The sequence below is a fragment of the Ostrea edulis genome, chromosome 2 (genome assembly GCF_947568905.1).
Source record: "Ostrea edulis chromosome 2, xbOstEdul1.1, whole genome shotgun sequence".
NCBI classification, from domain to species: Eukaryota; Metazoa; Mollusca; class Bivalvia; order Ostreida; family Ostreidae; genus Ostrea; species Ostrea edulis.
Window position 1 is genome coordinate 28,047,717 of NC_079165.1, and position 17,265 is coordinate 28,064,981.

General features: G+C 36.1%; 1 protein-coding gene across 1 annotated transcript in view; it reads left to right on the forward strand.

The window, feature by feature from the left end:
* LOC125679846 (uncharacterized) overlaps positions 1-17,265 on the forward strand; it is an 88,120-nt gene that overhangs the window by 38,968 nt on the left and 31,887 nt on the right. The window contains exons 25-33 of the mRNA XM_056153349.1: positions 2,278-2,378; positions 4,030-4,095; positions 4,703-4,787; positions 5,198-5,647; positions 13,571-13,852; positions 14,009-14,180; positions 14,679-14,810; positions 15,670-15,813; positions 17,214-17,265. The exon at positions 17,214-17,265 is cut by the window's right edge and continues 180 nt beyond it. Of these exons, the coding sequence (XP_056009324.1) occupies positions 2,278-2,378; positions 4,030-4,095; positions 4,703-4,787; positions 5,198-5,647; positions 13,571-13,852; positions 14,009-14,180; positions 14,679-14,810; positions 15,670-15,813; positions 17,214-17,265 (1,484 nt within the window). The remainder of the gene's footprint in view (positions 1-2,277; positions 2,379-4,029; positions 4,096-4,702; positions 4,788-5,197; positions 5,648-13,570; positions 13,853-14,008; positions 14,181-14,678; positions 14,811-15,669; positions 15,814-17,213) is intronic.

Consider the following 17,265-nt stretch of genomic DNA (forward strand, 5'->3'; position numbering starts at 1 on the left):
TTCATAACAATTTGTAAAGGCACCAAAGGCAAAAACATTGGAAATGTAAATATTTTTAGATATTGTAATTACAATGTATTTGCTGCAGAACTGTAACTCTTTAGGGGGAAAATTGAATTGACTGAAGTTGCAATTACCACCACCCCCACCCCTATCAAAGAAAAAAGTCCAGAGAGCAACGTTTTTGTAAATAATCATTTGTAATTTGTATGAAAACAGGTATGAGACAGACACATCTTAACAGAGCTCTATTTTGATTTATTCCCACCAATTTATTGGGGTTTTTCATTTTTGAATTACCCCCCCCCCCCTTCCTGTAATAAATAACCCCCCTTAGCTAATCTTGTGCCTTACACAGATATTACCCCCATGGTGTTTAGACTCGTGTGATTTGTTAGAAGTAAGCACGGAGGCTCGGTAAGTAATCCTCTTATGGTGTGATTTTTAGAGAGCGGTATTTAGACTTCCTATTGAGAGAATGGTTCATGCCTTATGCGGTCAAATTGTATTGTAACACATAGAAGACTGAATAAGGATATTTATTGTTCATTTTAATCTGACATTTGCACCTAAGAAGATCCGATACTTTGAATCCAGTTCAAAGAATTTTGTTTCACAGTAATTATAATAAACTTAAGATATTTGCCAGAAAAGAAACTTTTGTTTATTTTTTAAGTGATCTTTTGTACCTCTGAACAAGAATTATGAACAAAAATGTTGAAATCCTTAAGTAAGAATCGATCAAACTTCAGCACATCAGCAAAGCTGTGTATTCCTAAGAGAGGGACCAAATTTGATCATACACACATACACTGTTGGATCCAGAAAATATTGCAATAATTAAATTGTCAGTCTCAACAGTGGGTTACATGCAGAATAATATAAACTAGTGTTCTATTTAGATAAATTCATCTTCTTCTCATAATATACCTATCGTCAATGTGATGGGTTGTTAGGTGCAGGAATTCTCATCTTTTGAAATCTCTTGTTTTGGTATATGACACAAACTAGTGTTTGCAATACTGATACAATATTTGATTTTGTTTTGTTTTTATCTTTGATTATAATCATTTTTTTTAAATCTTTGACGTATTCCAGTCTAGTTTTTAGCAAACACAAGGCATGCGGGTAAAAAGCTTTTATCCACTCAGTGTGACACAAGCCGGGAGCACGATTTAAATGTACCATGATTGAGCCAATTATTCAACCCCTCCTCAGACAACAATACATCAATTTATTAGCCCTGTCAGTCACCTGAAAGGCGATATACACTTCCTATGTACACACTTACACCATGGAAAAAGAAACTCTATATTTGAGAAGCTAGCTATTCTCTATTGGACAATGCATCTTAATAAAATGTGTTGATATTTGTCTTTCATTGTTAAAACCCCCCTTCTGATATATTAGGCTCACAAAAACTCCCAAAATTGCACTCTCCCAAAAGTTTCAGCCAGACTGACAGTCTTCAAGAAAAGCTTCTATGAGTACTGGCCATTTAGGCCTCTGTATTTGGACAGTTAGTTTACTATACAGACCAAAGAGAAATTCACTGGCCCAAAACAAACACGAAATATTACTTTATCTTAGTTTGGGGAAAAAAAAGAGTTCAAGTGTGATAGATTGATTTTAATTACAATCAATGATAACATTGATTAAGTGATCCATTTTGTTAATTTTATATGGTCAAATAATTTTAGTAGAAAGTTAGGAATATTGATGAAAAGCACAGGTCTGGCGGCCTTGTATATGTAATGTTTTTACAATTTCACTGGACTTAGTTGTTGGGTCATTGGCTAACAATGACTGGATTGATACCTGATTGTACTTTTGGGTGTCAGCTTGTGGTAGATGTATATTGTCGGCTAAAAATATCCTATTTGACAGGTCCAGGACAAATTGATATTGAACAAAACTTATGGATCTCTATATAAAACAATGCTTCTGAGAAATTTGATTGTCTGATTTTGCTGGACAAGCACCATGTCTGCTAAATAACCATGTCTCTAAATTCTGCAGCTTGGATAATGAAGCAATCTGCAAACTGTCATATGTTCTTTAGGTGACATTGAGCATGTGTATTGTGGCGGTGCAACAAATGTAATGTCTTGTTCTATAAAATGTACTACAACAAATTTCACTTGAATAATTTAGTCCTGATGCTCTCGTGGCGTCCATACTGTTCAGTTGAGGATTGATCAACATTAATTAAATGATCATAAAATCGCTTCTGTGTATTGAATTTTTTAGATATCATGAACTTCACTAATTTTTCAGCTGATGGGCATTCAAGAGTTTAAGAACATGTATTTGGCGATAGAAAAACATCATAGGAATCTGAAGCTGGCTCATCTCACTGGCCAAGCCAAGGATCTCCAGTAAGTGGATTCCCATATCTCTGTCTGATCCCATTATTCACAATGTATGCTCCCATCTGTCTGATCCCATCATTCACAATGTATGCTCCCATCTGTCTGATCCCAATATTTACCATGTATACTCTCATCTGTCTGATCCCAATATTTACAATATATACCCCCATCAAACTATCTGATCCCAATATTTACCATGTATACTCCCATATGTCTGATCCCAATATTTACCATGTATACCCTCATCTGTCTGATCCCAATGTTTACCATGTATACTCCCATCTGCCTGATCCCAATGTTTACCATGTATACCCTCATCTGTCTGATCCCAATGTTTACCATGTATACTCCCATCTGTCTGATCCCAATATTTACAATGTATACCCTCATCTGTCTGATTCCAATGTTTACAATGTATACTCCCATCTGTCCAATCCCAATATTTACTATGTATACTCTCATCTGTCTGATCCCAATATTTACAATGTATACTCTCATCTGTCTGATCCCAATATTTACAATGTATACTCCCATCTGTCTGATCCCAATATTTACAATGTATACTCCCATCTGTTTGATTCCAATATTTACAATGTATACTCCCATCTGTCTGATCCCGATATTTACAATATATACTCCCATCAAACTGTCTGATCCCAATAGTTACCATGTATACTCCCATCTGTATGATCCCCATATTTACAATGTATACTCTCATATATATGGTTCTAATATTTACAATGTATACTACCATATAAATATCTGATCCAAATATTTGCAATATATACTTCCATCTGTCTGATCCCATGATATGTTATACTAATATTATTAGTAAGTAAATCATATTTCATTATCTGATCCCATGATTTACAATATCTAGTTGTTTTGACCAGTACAATATATCCAGTTGTTTTGACCAGTACAATATCTAGTTGTTTTGACCAGTACAATATCTAGTTGTTATACCCCCCACAACAAGTTGTGGGGGGGTATACTGGAATCGGGTTGTCCGTCCGTCTGTAGACGCAATGGTTTCCGGGCTCTAAAGCGTTATCCTTTCCACATACCATCACCATATCATATATATGGACTACCCATGGGATGAAGATGTTCCCTATTGATTTTGGGGTCAAAAGGTCAAAGGTCAAACGCACTGGACATCGAAGTAGCAATATGGTTTCCGGGCTCTAAAGCGTTATCCTTTCCACATACCATCACCATATCATACATATGGACTACCCATGGGATGAAGATGTTCCCTATCGATTTTAGGGTCAAAAGGTCAAAGATCATGCGCACTGGACATCGAAGTAGCAATATGGTTCGGTTTGTCATGCCATTTCCTTTTTACACTCAGAAAAGAGGTAGTTTATACCTATTACCAACACCCTTTGGGAGATTAGGGTAAGCAGGGGGTATTCTTAGTGAGCATTGCTCACAGTACCTCTTGTTTTGACCAGTACAATATCCAGTTGTTTTGACCAGTACAATATCTAGTTGTTTTGACCAGTACAATATCCATTTGTTTTGGCCAGTACAATATCCAGTTGCTTTTGCCAGTACAATATCCATTTGTTTTGGCCAGTACAATATCCAGTTGATTTGGCCAATATGATATCCAGTTTGGCTGTGAAACTTGTATGGGTTTTCTTTTCAGGGTGCAAGCAGAGCAGGACACCAAATTTTACCAAATTCTGATCAAGATGATGAATGAAGTCAAACAGTGAGTGTAGATTTTAAGCGAATTATTTGTTATTGAGTTTACAACCAGTAATGATAGATTTTTAATGCGCTAACAATTATTCATTGAACAGTAGGGCTGAAACGATTCACCGAAATATCGATACTGTTCAATATAAACGCTTGATTCAATGTTCGATTCATTGCCTCGATTTTCGATTCGATATGTTTATTACAAACGGGTTCTGTAAAATACATTAGGCTCGGCCTGTACTTATCATTTTTACCTGCATGAGGGACAAAATAGCGTCGAATAATGTTCAGACTGTTGTTTGCCTTGAGGTTGACGAAAATAATAATGCACTTTATCAGTTTAAACTACAAAGCCAACATGCATCTTTCTGTTTGGCGGTTTGGAAACATTTTGCTTTTAAAATTATGAATTAGAATCTTGGTAACAAATGGGTTTTTTTCAATGTTATTATTGGTTTCTTCTGTAAACTGTAACGTATTGAAAGTATTGAATCGTGGCACAAGTATTGCAAAATGTATCGTATCGTGAAGATGGCGTGTCGCTTCAGCCCTATCAATAAACAACCTTCTTTGGTTCACTGTCACATTGTTTGGTAAACAGCGTGTAACTATTGCAGATTGAGAACAGGTCAACAGAAAGACTCCTTGATGAAAGTCTTCACATGGTTCAAAGCCAACAAACACACGCTGCACTCTGGTCCCGTAAGTATCTCTATGTTCTCAAATAACAAACACATGCTGCACTCTGGTCCAGTAAATATCACTAGGGAACTTATTCAGTATTTGCTGGGAATCTTAATCTAAATGGAAAAACTTTTATTAGAAAACTCATAATCATATGATTATGTGTTTGAAATGAAGTAATTTATGGAAAAACTGTCATGTATCATCCATTTGCTACAAGGTACTAAATTTATCACCTTTTGATCCCATTTTTTAGTGAGTTTAGGTTGAATCCTGGATTCTGAAATGTTGTTAGAAATTCAATTTAGGGATGTGCCCTTTCTTTCGTTGATTTACAGCTTCCATTCACTTCTTGCCTATTCATGTAAAGCTCTTGTCTTCTACATTAGGTCTTAAAATCATTGGATATTTGCTTTATTCATTGACAGCATTTTGGAAAGTCCTACCAATTAAAGGAAGCTTCAGAGGTAGTGAAGAAAGCTCAGGGGTCAGTGCGACACTCCTCCCCAAGGAGGAGTAAGGTCGTTACCACGGAGATGGTGAAAGAGGAAGAAGAGAAACCAGCCGTCACCCGTCTCGAATCTGCGGAGGGGATGAGGAGGTTTTTCCAGAGTGTTACACCCTCCACACAGCCCAACGATCCAGAAACTCCCAAAAACTTCTTCAACTTTGACCTTCCCTCTAATAAAGATTATGTCAATGAATACCTGACCAGTCGGTTCTTCCAGGCCGGAGAAGTTTCTGGGGTCGGACGGCCATCTACATTGGATACTCCTTCACATCGCGCTTACATGAATGACCAGGTCCCATCCGACAGAACGACGGCAATGGAGAGATTTATAAACAGTCCTAGTCTGTACGATGGCCCCGACCTAGAGGTAAGATCTTCCTGGACTAGCGCATAACTGTTATTTTCTTCAGTTGTCCATATTTTGTGGATAGGAAAAATCCACAAAAATATATACATACATATAGGTATAATATCTCTTTCATTGGAGTAAAATGAAAATAACTCTAAACACTTTTTTTCTGAGCCGAAGGCTCAAAGAGATAATCATGTGGCCATATGTCTGGCGTGCGGTGTGTGTCAACTTTTGAAAAAAGGGCTATATCTCAAGATCCCCTTGGCCAATTTTTGTCAAATTCGTCACAGGGTATCCTTGGCCCAAGGGCTTTCATTTTTACTAAAATTAGGGTTGTGACCCTTTAACAAGGGGAGATAATTAGGAAAATGCAAACAAAAGTAGTGGTTGCTAAAAAATCTTCTTCTCAAGAACCACTAGGCAAATTATCATCAAACTTATGCATAAGGATGAGGATAGGTTGTAGATAAAAAATTGTTCAAGGCATCATCCAGGGGCAAAGGGTGTGGTCTCAAGGTCACTTCAAAGTTGACCTTAAATTTTGTTTTGTTAAAACTTTGATATTTTGCTTATTATAAGGACTAGGATCATCAAATTTTGTCAGTTGATGCATCTTTGGACATAATATCGTGTTGTCTCTAAAGTAGGTCATGGTGACCTACTTTTTGAATTTCGCAGGTAATTATTATTAAATGGATTTTGATGCATATCTTGGACACTTTTGAGCCTATGATCATCAAAAGTTGTCAGTTGATGGATCATGGGACCTTGAACTGCGTCATGTGAAAAGTATGTCACCTTGACCTACTTTCTGAATTTTATGGCTAATCATTTATGAATACATTTTAGGGTTGTTATTTTGGATACTGAGAGGTTTAGAATCATCAAACCTTGTAAGTTGATGCGTCTAGAGGCCTCAAAGCATATTTATAAAAAAAAAAAAAAGTAGGTCACAGTGACCTACTTTTTGAATTTTGCAGACATTCAAATTTCACATTTTCAATTTTAGATGCATATTTTGGACACTATGAAAGCTAGGATCATCAAACTTTGTCAGTTGATGCATCTTGACGGCTATATTTTAATATTTCAGATACTATTTGACTTACAATTATCAAACTTTGTCAGTTGATGTATGTTGAGTCTTCAGAGTGTGTTGACTAAAAAGTAGGTCACTGTGACCTATTTTTGGATTTGACGGCTATATTTGAATATTTCAGATACTATTTGACTTACAATCATCAAACTTGTCAGTTGATGGGTCTTGAGTCTTCAGAGTGTGTTGACCAAAAAGTAGGTCACTGTGACCTACTTTTGGAATTTGACATTTATATCTGAATATTTGAGATACTATTTGACTTACAATTATCAAACTTTGTCAGTTGATGCATCTTGAGTCTTTGGAGTGTGTCGACCAAAAAGTAGGTCACTGTGGCCTTCTTTTGGAATTTGACGGCTATATTTGAATACTATTTGACTTGTCAGTTGATGCATCTTGAGTCTTCAGTGTGTCGACCAAAAGTAGGTCACCGTGACCTACTTTTGGACAGTTACATTTAAATTTTCAGGTACTATTTGACTTAATATCATCAAACTTTGTTAATTGATGAATCTTGGTTAGTGAGAATTTTTGCCTATTCTACAATGTATCAGAAGAGTGATTCTAGGCCCATGGGCCTCTTGTTTAAATTTTGACCTTCTTACTGGTCTTCCCCAGCCATGTTTATTTATCATAGCAACGTAACACAAGAGTACATACACAAAAGTACTGTAATCTTTACATATAGTTTTATATAAGTATGATATAACCACAGAAGTTGGAAATGTGGAATTTCATTTTCTACATTTTAGGGATCAAATTGCAAAAATATCCAACCATAGTAGTATTTTCTGAACTGTGAACAAATTAGCACATTTAACTCAGCAACAGTTGTGCACTTTTAGATTTAGTGCACTTCTAGATTTATTATATGGAGTTATCACAGCACAAATATTCTACTCATATAAAGGACTCTCGTTATAGACATGGTATCAATATTAGACAGTTTTACAGTATCAGATTAATAGTATTTTGTAGAGGGGGTGGGGGGGGGTGATTCCAAACAGGACTTTTGATTCAAAGGTCTTATCCAGATATCCTGTGATTTTTACCGTAATGCTAAAAGAGTCCTGTTAGCCAGCTGCACTTATACTGACTGAGATATCAAAGCTGTATTCATTCTCACTGTGATATTAAAACTGTATTCATACTGATTGAAATATCAGAGCTGTATTTATACGGACTAAGATGTCAAATCTGTAATCATACTGACTGAGATATCAAAGCTGTATTCATACTGACAGATATGAAAGCTGTATTTATACTGACTGAGATATCAAAACTGTAGATATCAAAGCTGCATTTATATTGATATATCAGAGCTGTGTTCATACTGACGGAGATATCAAAGCTGTGTTCATACTGACTGAGATCTCCAAGCTGTATTCGTTCTCACTGACATATCAAAGCTGTATTCATACTGACTGAGATATCAAAGCTGTATTCATACTGACTGAGATATTAAAGCTGTATTCATACTAACTGAGATATCAAATCTGTATTTATACTAAGATATCAAAGCTGTATTTATACTGACTGAGATATAAAATTTGTCAGCTGTATTTATACTGACTACTAGAGCTATAACACCCCCCCCCCTTCCATCAGGATTCAAAATGGTCAAACTATCAAAGCCTCCAGTTGAATTTAAAATGTTCCAAGTTATCAAATTTCCAAACTAGAAAGTAGACATTAACAGCAAACTGACAACTCAACTGTATGACAAACGGAATGATTTCAGCTTCTCCATCGTCAACTTCCCATATTTATGTAGCAATGTTCTGCATATGGTCAGTTTTTAAATCGAGGCAAGCTGCTGACAAACAGTTGATGGTACAGGGGTTTCAACAGTCTCAATTGAATTCAGCATTTTGCAAATCCTATGGTCGTTATAACGATCTAGTTCATCAATAAAACCTACCATTGGGTCAAATTCTGTCCGACATGTTTCATATCGATTGTTAGGTCGTTCTTGGCACACTGATTTTTACTACGGATAACTCTGTTTACCTGATCAGGATATAGGGCTCACGGCAGGTGTGACCGGTCGACAGGGGGTGCTTACTCCTCCTAGGCACCTGATCCCACCTCTGGTGTGTCCAGGGGTCCATGTTTGCCCAACTATCTATTTTGTATTGCTTATAGGAGTTATGACATTGATCACTGTTCGTTATCTTCACCTTTCATTATTTATCAAAGTCCCAGCTGGATTAAAATTGATATATCTATCAAATCCCCCAGCTATATCTATCAGAGGTCCCAACTGGATTCAAATCAATGTATCTATCAAGGGTCCCATCTGGATTTAAATTAATATATCTGTAGGACTCCAAAGTGCGATGGGACTCCAAAGTGTGATGGTCATGCCAAAGTGCGATGGTCACGCCAAAGTGCGATGGTCTGCGCCAAACTCCAATGGTGTGACACGCCAAATGCGATGGTCCACACTCATGCGCCAAAGTGCGATGGTCTGACACGCCAAAGTGCGATGGTGCGACACACCGAAATCCAATTTGGTTTGTAAACTACACAGTGTTTTGGTACAGACTGAACCAACCGTGTGTTGTTTCACCAAAATATCAGTGCAAAATCCATGCACAAAATTAAGAATAAGAACTTATTTCATCACCATTTAGTTGTCGTGTTATTAAACACAAAATTTTCTAGCGCGAAATCGTATAGAATGTTTTGTATTATAGCATATCCCAAGGAATTTATCAATTTAATACCTGTATGTCAAAGTAATAAATGATCATGAATTAAAGAATGTTTGGGCGAAAAAGATAGTTCGACAACAAATGTGCTTTGCTGTTCTCACTATCCTTAACAGTGTAAACCTTGCCGAACGTTGATGTTGTCCATGTAACATTTCTTCGGTTTTATTTTGAAAGACGTTAAGGATGACGTCACAATGATGTGACATCACAAACGTTACTGAACTCTGCACCATCAGACTTTGGCGTGATCATCGCACTTTGGCGCAGACCATCGCACTTTCGCGTGCCATCGCACTTTGGAGCGACCGTTGCACTTTAGGGTCTTACATATCTATCAAAGTCCCCAGCTGGATTCAAATTAATGTATCTATCAAATTAATGTATGTATCATATTAATGTATCTATCAAAGCTCCCAGCTGGATTCAAATTAATGTATATATCAAAATCTCCCAGCTGGATTCAAATTAATGTACCTATTAAATTAATGTATGTATCAAATTAATGTATCTATCAAAGCTCCCAGCTGGATTCAAGTTAATGTATCTATCAAAGCTTCCAGCTGGATTCAAATTAATGTATATCTATTAAATTAACGTCTCTATGTATCTATCAAAGTCCCCAGCTGGATTCAAATTAATGTATCTATTAAATTAACGTATCTATCAAATTAATGTATCTATCAAAGCTCCCAGCTGGATTCAAATTAATGTATACATGTATATCAAAGCTCCCAGCTGGATTCAAATTAACCGAGTTGCTAAATCTCCCAGATGGATTTAAGCTGATTAAGCTACCAGAGTTCTTAGGTGGATTTAAACTGAATGAGCGATCACAGTTCCCACCTGTCAAATTGACTGTCAGTGAGGCTTGCCATCTTGATTTTAATGGGTTGATGACACTCACAGAATTCTAATAGTAACCTGTAATGTGCTGAGGAATATCCTGCCTGGTTTTGTTCCTGTCTGGTTTGGCATAGCTCAATTAAACCTCAGTGTTACTGATATCTGTTCTATAAATAAGAAATACTTTGAGATGGGAGTAAGAAGAAGGTCCAAAAATCCCAGAAAGGTTTCATGATCTTGCCTGCAATGTTACACTCTCAAAAGTAGAATGGATATTGTGTAAATAATCAATGGTAAAATTTCTTTAAAAATGTTTACTGTCACCCTCAACAATTACCAGTTTTATATGTGTCTGAGGTAAATTATCAAAAGTATTTAACTCCCAATCTCCCTCCCAACCACCCACCCACCCCTGATCACTCCACCCCACCCCTTCTAAATAAAATCCATAGTGCAAGGGGGATAACTCTATTGTCCTCTTTGTTTTTAAATCCCACTAGGGATAGAAGCGGTCAATAATGTATGTTTAAACAATTGATTCACCATGTTACATTTAACTCAGTAAAGCAAACTTATAGTAAAGCACTGAACTGGCCAATAAGTGAATTGTGTATTGGAATAGATACAAACAATACAAATATTTCCTAATATTGATATTCATGTTCTCAAATGGGGTGGAAAATTTAAAAGTGCTACGTTTATTGTAATTAGCAATCAAACAGAATTATCAATAGATCTAATTTGTCTGTTTGGAGTCTAGGAGGGATTTTCACCGAGGCACTTTTCTATTATGCCCCGGTAACCTGCAGACAAGTGGTGACTTCACTCTAGTTAGGTGGATTATGTGGTCGTCTGTGCTGCTTTTCTAAGCAAACGGCAAACCAAATCAGCGTTAATCTGCCCCCATTGTTCCCATTGATTTTTACAGTGCAGAATCTGAAGACTGTTGGAGTGCACGTGGAATTGTTCATTTATAAATGGAAGAAATTTAAACACTTGCTGATAATGCTTTCTTTAAACACATTCATTTATTTTTTTTCTCTCTGTTAAATGAACAGGTAGACAATGTGACAAGGTTTGATTTGGAAATAAACTGTTGAACAGAATTGGCATGGAAGGGGGAACTGCCATGTTTGGGTATCAAAGAATTTATGGACAGATTAACATTTGTATCTACTCACTAGAAGTAACAAAGAATTGATGGAAAGTGAAATAGAACATTGATTGGACTAATTACACTGTGTTAATTAAGGATTCCTACAACACATTCAATGTATTTATTACTGGAATAAGTCTCCCATTAGTTTGTACTAGGTAGGTCTAATTATGCTGAATGTTTCATTTTCACTATCTAAAGGAAATGCAATATTGATGAAAACTTTCCAAACTTTTGGATTAAATGAATGGCCCAAGTTTGGATAGAGTCATTGTTGACATGTGGTTCAAAAGGTCATCGGTGAAGGTCATTCAGTATTTCTATTTTTATACGCCCGTCTTTAGATTATGATACAGTGATGTCTGTACGTCCGTCCATCCGTTCGGGGTTTTCTCTTTATAATTTCATTTCCCTTTCACATATCATGCTGAAACTTGCTGTGTAGCTTCTTTGTGGGTCACTCTAGATCATACTGCAATTTTTATCCATTTCAACCTTTTTTCCAGGAGTTTTGCCCCTTTATTTGGAAATAATTATTATATGGAGGGTACATAAATTGTCCACCCTACTCCTCCCACTGTTTTCAAGTGAGACCCTTCTTATTTTGTGGAGTGTTTGTATGGGTATTGAAGATGTGCATGTGAGATGGATTTTGATTTTCTACAATTTTTGAGAAAATTACAGGTTGTTGAACTTAGTCTATTTGGAAATTAATATTCTATGGAGGGTACATAATTTGTCCGCCCAACTCCTCCCACAGTTTTCAAGTGAGGACCATCTTATTTTGTGGAGTGTTTGTATGGGTATTGAAGATGTGCATCTGGGGAAGGATTTTGATTTTCTTCCATTTTTGAAAAAATTACAGGTTGTTGAACTTGGTCCATTTTGTGGAAATTTAGATTTTTAAGTTAAGACCCTTTGTTCATATGAAAGTTTGTCACAGCCTCATGATGGCTGATAATACCTGAAGCAAAGTTATACAAATTATAGCACAAGAAAAACACCCTATGTAAGCATTTCAGGGCGTATTATGTACCGTTTGCGGTACTCTTGTTAGATAAAGCAAGAGTGATCTGAATTTTTCCTTTCTAAGCTGTTTGTTAAACAGTGAAACAATTTATTACTCTGTGAAATTAGTGTAATTAAAGGATTGATATTACAATATTTATGGATAATCTAATCTATTGATATGATAAAACGTTCTTTTTTAATACTGTATTGTGTATTTTTGGCATTTTAAATGTTAGCTTTTTGTTGTGGATTAGAAAAATTCCCAAAAATAGAAGTGCCAAAATTCCTATTGAGACAAATGATGCACTTGTTAAATGAAATTGTGCCAAAAAGTGAAGCGCAAAGATTTCAAAGTACTTTTTTTGAGAAAAATCTTTCTAATATTTCTGACACCTTGCATAATTACACCAAAATATTTTCATCTACTACCCAAGCATTAAATGCCTGGAAAATGAACAGGAAATAGTTTGTGCCGTGCAGATGACATTTCGTGCAGTTAGTGAAGTCACTCAATATTGTGTTTTATCTTTTTCTGTCAGGAACCAATAATTACCAATAATTTTTCAAAAATGTTCAATAATTCTGATTGATTCTTTCTCTCTTTGATGCTTAATGTGTTTTGCTGTTATCATTGGTGATAATAGAAATATTTTAGGGATGAGTCTTGCGTGGAATTAGTTAACTTGTTAGGTGTCGTCAATGTTTATTGGATTGAACATTTATAGAGGTATGGAGATCAATTTTCCTGTAACATTTTTAGATGAAAACACTCTCGCCCATGTGCTAGGGACGATTTCTAATCTTTTGCTGGAGTCATTAGACATATCATTTAACTAAACTTGACAAGCTTTGACTATTTTTGAATTGAAATTTTGGTGTTCAAATTTTCACTATCATTATGTAACATTGATAACAGCTTTGAGACATGTTTCATTTTAAAATTCTATAAGAATTTTACCTCTTTATAACTTGGACGTGTATTAATTCTGAACACTTTTACGTTTTTTGTATCTTCAGGGATATGTTTTAATATCTGAACACTTTTTCCTGTATGTAGATCCAGAGATTTGCGAGTTTTGTCCGTGATGTCAATGACGTTTCTTTGTTTGTAGCTTCAGGGATTGGCCAGTTCTGTCGGTGATGTCGATGACGTTCCTACAGAGTTACCTCCCCACGACGAGGATGGTCATGACTCTCTAGACAGTCAGCGGTACATCGAGAGCGTAACAGTCGACAGCCGGTATCAGGACGAAGACGAAGGGTTTGAAGTTGACGAATCGGGACCAGCAGATATCGACATGGAACTGCCAGAAATTCGTAGAAAGTTGTCTCGGGAACAGACTGCCTCGGCCAGTTTTAGGGCTGCTGTTTCTGCTCCTACACATGAAGATCAGGTCAGCTACAAAGCCTTCTAGTGTGGTGATCCTCTGGTCTAGTGGTTTTAAATGTACTACCCACACAAATTCCAACTTTGAACAAATTATAAGGGTGAAATTCAAATTTTATTTGGTGGATCTAAGGGAAGTTCATATGTACTCGCATATTTTCAGTTTTCCAATTTATCAACATACATTCCAAAAAAGATGGTGCATCCCATCGCTAGTCTGGTTAACCCTCACGCCCAGCTAGCAGCAATGGAGGCCAAGCGAGCAGAGGAGGAGTACCACTCCACCAGGGAAAACACTAGCATGTCACACAGGATCGTCAGCAGATCTGCCTCAGGTGTGTAATGAATACAAAACACTAGTAGATTACACAGGATCGTCAGCAGATCTGCCTCAGGTGTGTAACGAATACAAAACACTAGCATGTCACACACGATTGTCAGCAGATCTGCCTCAGGTGTGTAATGAATACAAAACACTAGTAGATCACACAGGATTCTTCGAACATGATCTTCGGGGTCTGCGTATAGAAAATTATCACAATTTAGCAAAATGATATTGGATTATTCTTTGATAGTGTAGATACAGATCTGTGAATTATGACCCTCTGGGCCTGAGTGAGCGAGTACAGATCTAACAACTGTGTGTATATATAGAATCTTACAATAGCAAGTATTGAATTATTATTAGACAACTAAATTGATCTAAACTTTTGAGTCTATTCTCTGAATGAAGAAGGTGGTTCAGGTGAGCAATATGACCCGTTGGCCTCTTGCTTCAATATTGAAATATTAACATCTCTATTTTATGACACCGATTGATGATAACTTTTCAGCTGTTCCAAAGTCCTCCGCCACCCCTCAGATATCAACATACCGACCAATGACAGCTGTTCCTTCTAGATCTGAAAGTATGAGTCAGTGGAGATCATACAACAAGGATATGTCGTATGGACAGGAAATCCTAAGTAAGTCAACCTTCTCATCTACAACCCTAGTGTCGATGTAAAAAAAGAGCTAAAGTTTCTATGATATTCACTAAAACGTAAAACGGTCAATGAATGAATTATTATCATGTGTAATAATAAAAATAGGGCGATCACCACGAATTGTCCGGAGGGGGTCCAAACGTTACCAAGGTAACAAGGGATACTATAAATAACTTTTCTCCACCAATCCTAGGAGGAAATAATCTACCCCTGTCACAGAACTTAATAACAGTGCCCCAGGCTGTGTCCATTCTGATTCACGTTTTGTTTTCGAGTTTGAACCTGCCACCACTTATTCTCATATCATAGTCATCCAACATTCAAATCATGAAAGGGCAGTTTGAAGATATAACTTGGATAAATATTCTTGATAAATTTGTGAAATGTTTTAAACTATTTCAAGAAGTATATGAATATTAGAAAATAAGATATATTTGGACAGATTGGGGACTTAAATACCTGATTGTACATGTCTGTGTTCTGATTTTTACAGGTATTTTTACCTTTGAAATGAAACAGATAAATCTACCAGCCTAAATTTTGTTGTACTTTAATCAATAGATATGCCTTATGTCATATATATATTGTCAGAAAAGCATAGAACATTAACAGTAAAATCTTAGTTCAGTTCATTCTTCTAGAAATACAGAAAGCTTAAATACTCTCGTAGCATGTGACTGTTAGAATCTGATCTGTCATTATTATTTTTTTCAGTTCAACATCATTGTTTCATTTCTGCATTTCACCTGTTTGATTTAATGACTCTGTTCTTTTTTAATTTGCATGACTGTTGCCTTAGTAACCATTGTTTGCTTGCATTTTGTTTCTAACCACGAAGGAGACCTGAGTTTTGTGGGTCGCAGTGGTACGGCCATGGATGTGCGCTACACGGCCCACGACTTTGGAGAAATGCCAGAGGAAACCACAAAACATGTCGTAGCATTCTTTTCTCAGAATTCAAAGTCGGTACCGATTGCCAAGGGTATATATCATAACCTATAGACGACATTGCACAAGTTATATTTTCCTAAATGTCACACACACCCCACCCTTATACATACATATCTTTCCTAGCACCCTGAAGAGTATGACAATTGTAACTTAAATGCATGTGAATTTATGATCAATTTGGTGTAATCTGATTTTTTAATTGACACTCAGATTCTGCTGCATGGAACAACGTATTAGGAATGAACCGATTAAGATGAAGACTGTCTTAGGATCTCCACACTGTATTCCAGTCTCTACCCAGAGTTATCATTCCTTACACTCACATATATACCTCTGTCAACATTTCAAAATTAGCAGTGTTATTCCACATGTAAATCCAGTATTTCAAGGTTAATGAAAATAAAAATATAAACTAGCTTATGAAATATATCAGGAAAATGTAGGGCAATAGCTACATATTGTAGTTTTTCTTTCTCATTACAATGCTTATCTACCTATATAGTGCGTTTCAACACAATTCAATGCTTTTTGTATCACAGAAAGATTGGACATCTGCTTAATATTGATTTATCATACCCCACGTAACGAAGTTGCAGAGGGTATAATGTTTTTGATCCGTCCGTCAGTCAGTCCCTTGTCAGCGCAACTCCTCTGAGACTGCTCAACAGAATTTTGTGAAACTTTGTAGTTATATAATAAGGACACACTGTGTAGATGTGCATATTCCCAGGAAATTCTGACTCAATAATTTTTCTGGAAGTTATGTCCCTTTTGAACTTAGAATTTTGAGCCCGTCTGTCCTGCTCTTGCAGTAATGCATAGCATTATCATTCATTATTTGAGGCATTCTCAAGCAATGTTGGAGCATGGGGTATGTGAGCTTGCTCACTTTTTCTTTCATTTATGTATTATATTTTTACAACTGAAGTCGAAACCATATTTTATTTGAGCATTTTTACTATTTAACAAGAATCTTGATAAAAACCTTGAGACGTTGACAAAATATGTGAGTGTAAGGAAGGATAACTCTGGGTATAGAGATTGATTGTATTCTAGAAAACATATATATATAAACAACCGATAAGAACTAATGCTTGATGAAATGCTAGTTGTTTTAAAGTTAGTATAATATTACTGAGATAGAACAATGTTATACAAATGTAGTAGTCATTTACAGTATGCATTCTTTTTAACTCCAGAAATTTTTCTCTGTACATACTGTATAATCTAGCAGTTCAATATTCAATATAATTCTCCTGATATAGTCCTTGTTAGTCTCTGTAAACTTTGCGTTTTACCATTTAGATTCTTACAATATTAATCAATTAATGCATGACGCATGTGTTTCTAGATTAGATCTTTATATTTCTGTCATAATTAAACATAAGGTCATGTATTCGATTTCTAATTCCCTGTTTTTTGATTGGTTAGTTCTGACCCCGCGACCTGTGGAGGTTCAGGAACTATATACACAGAGTTCACT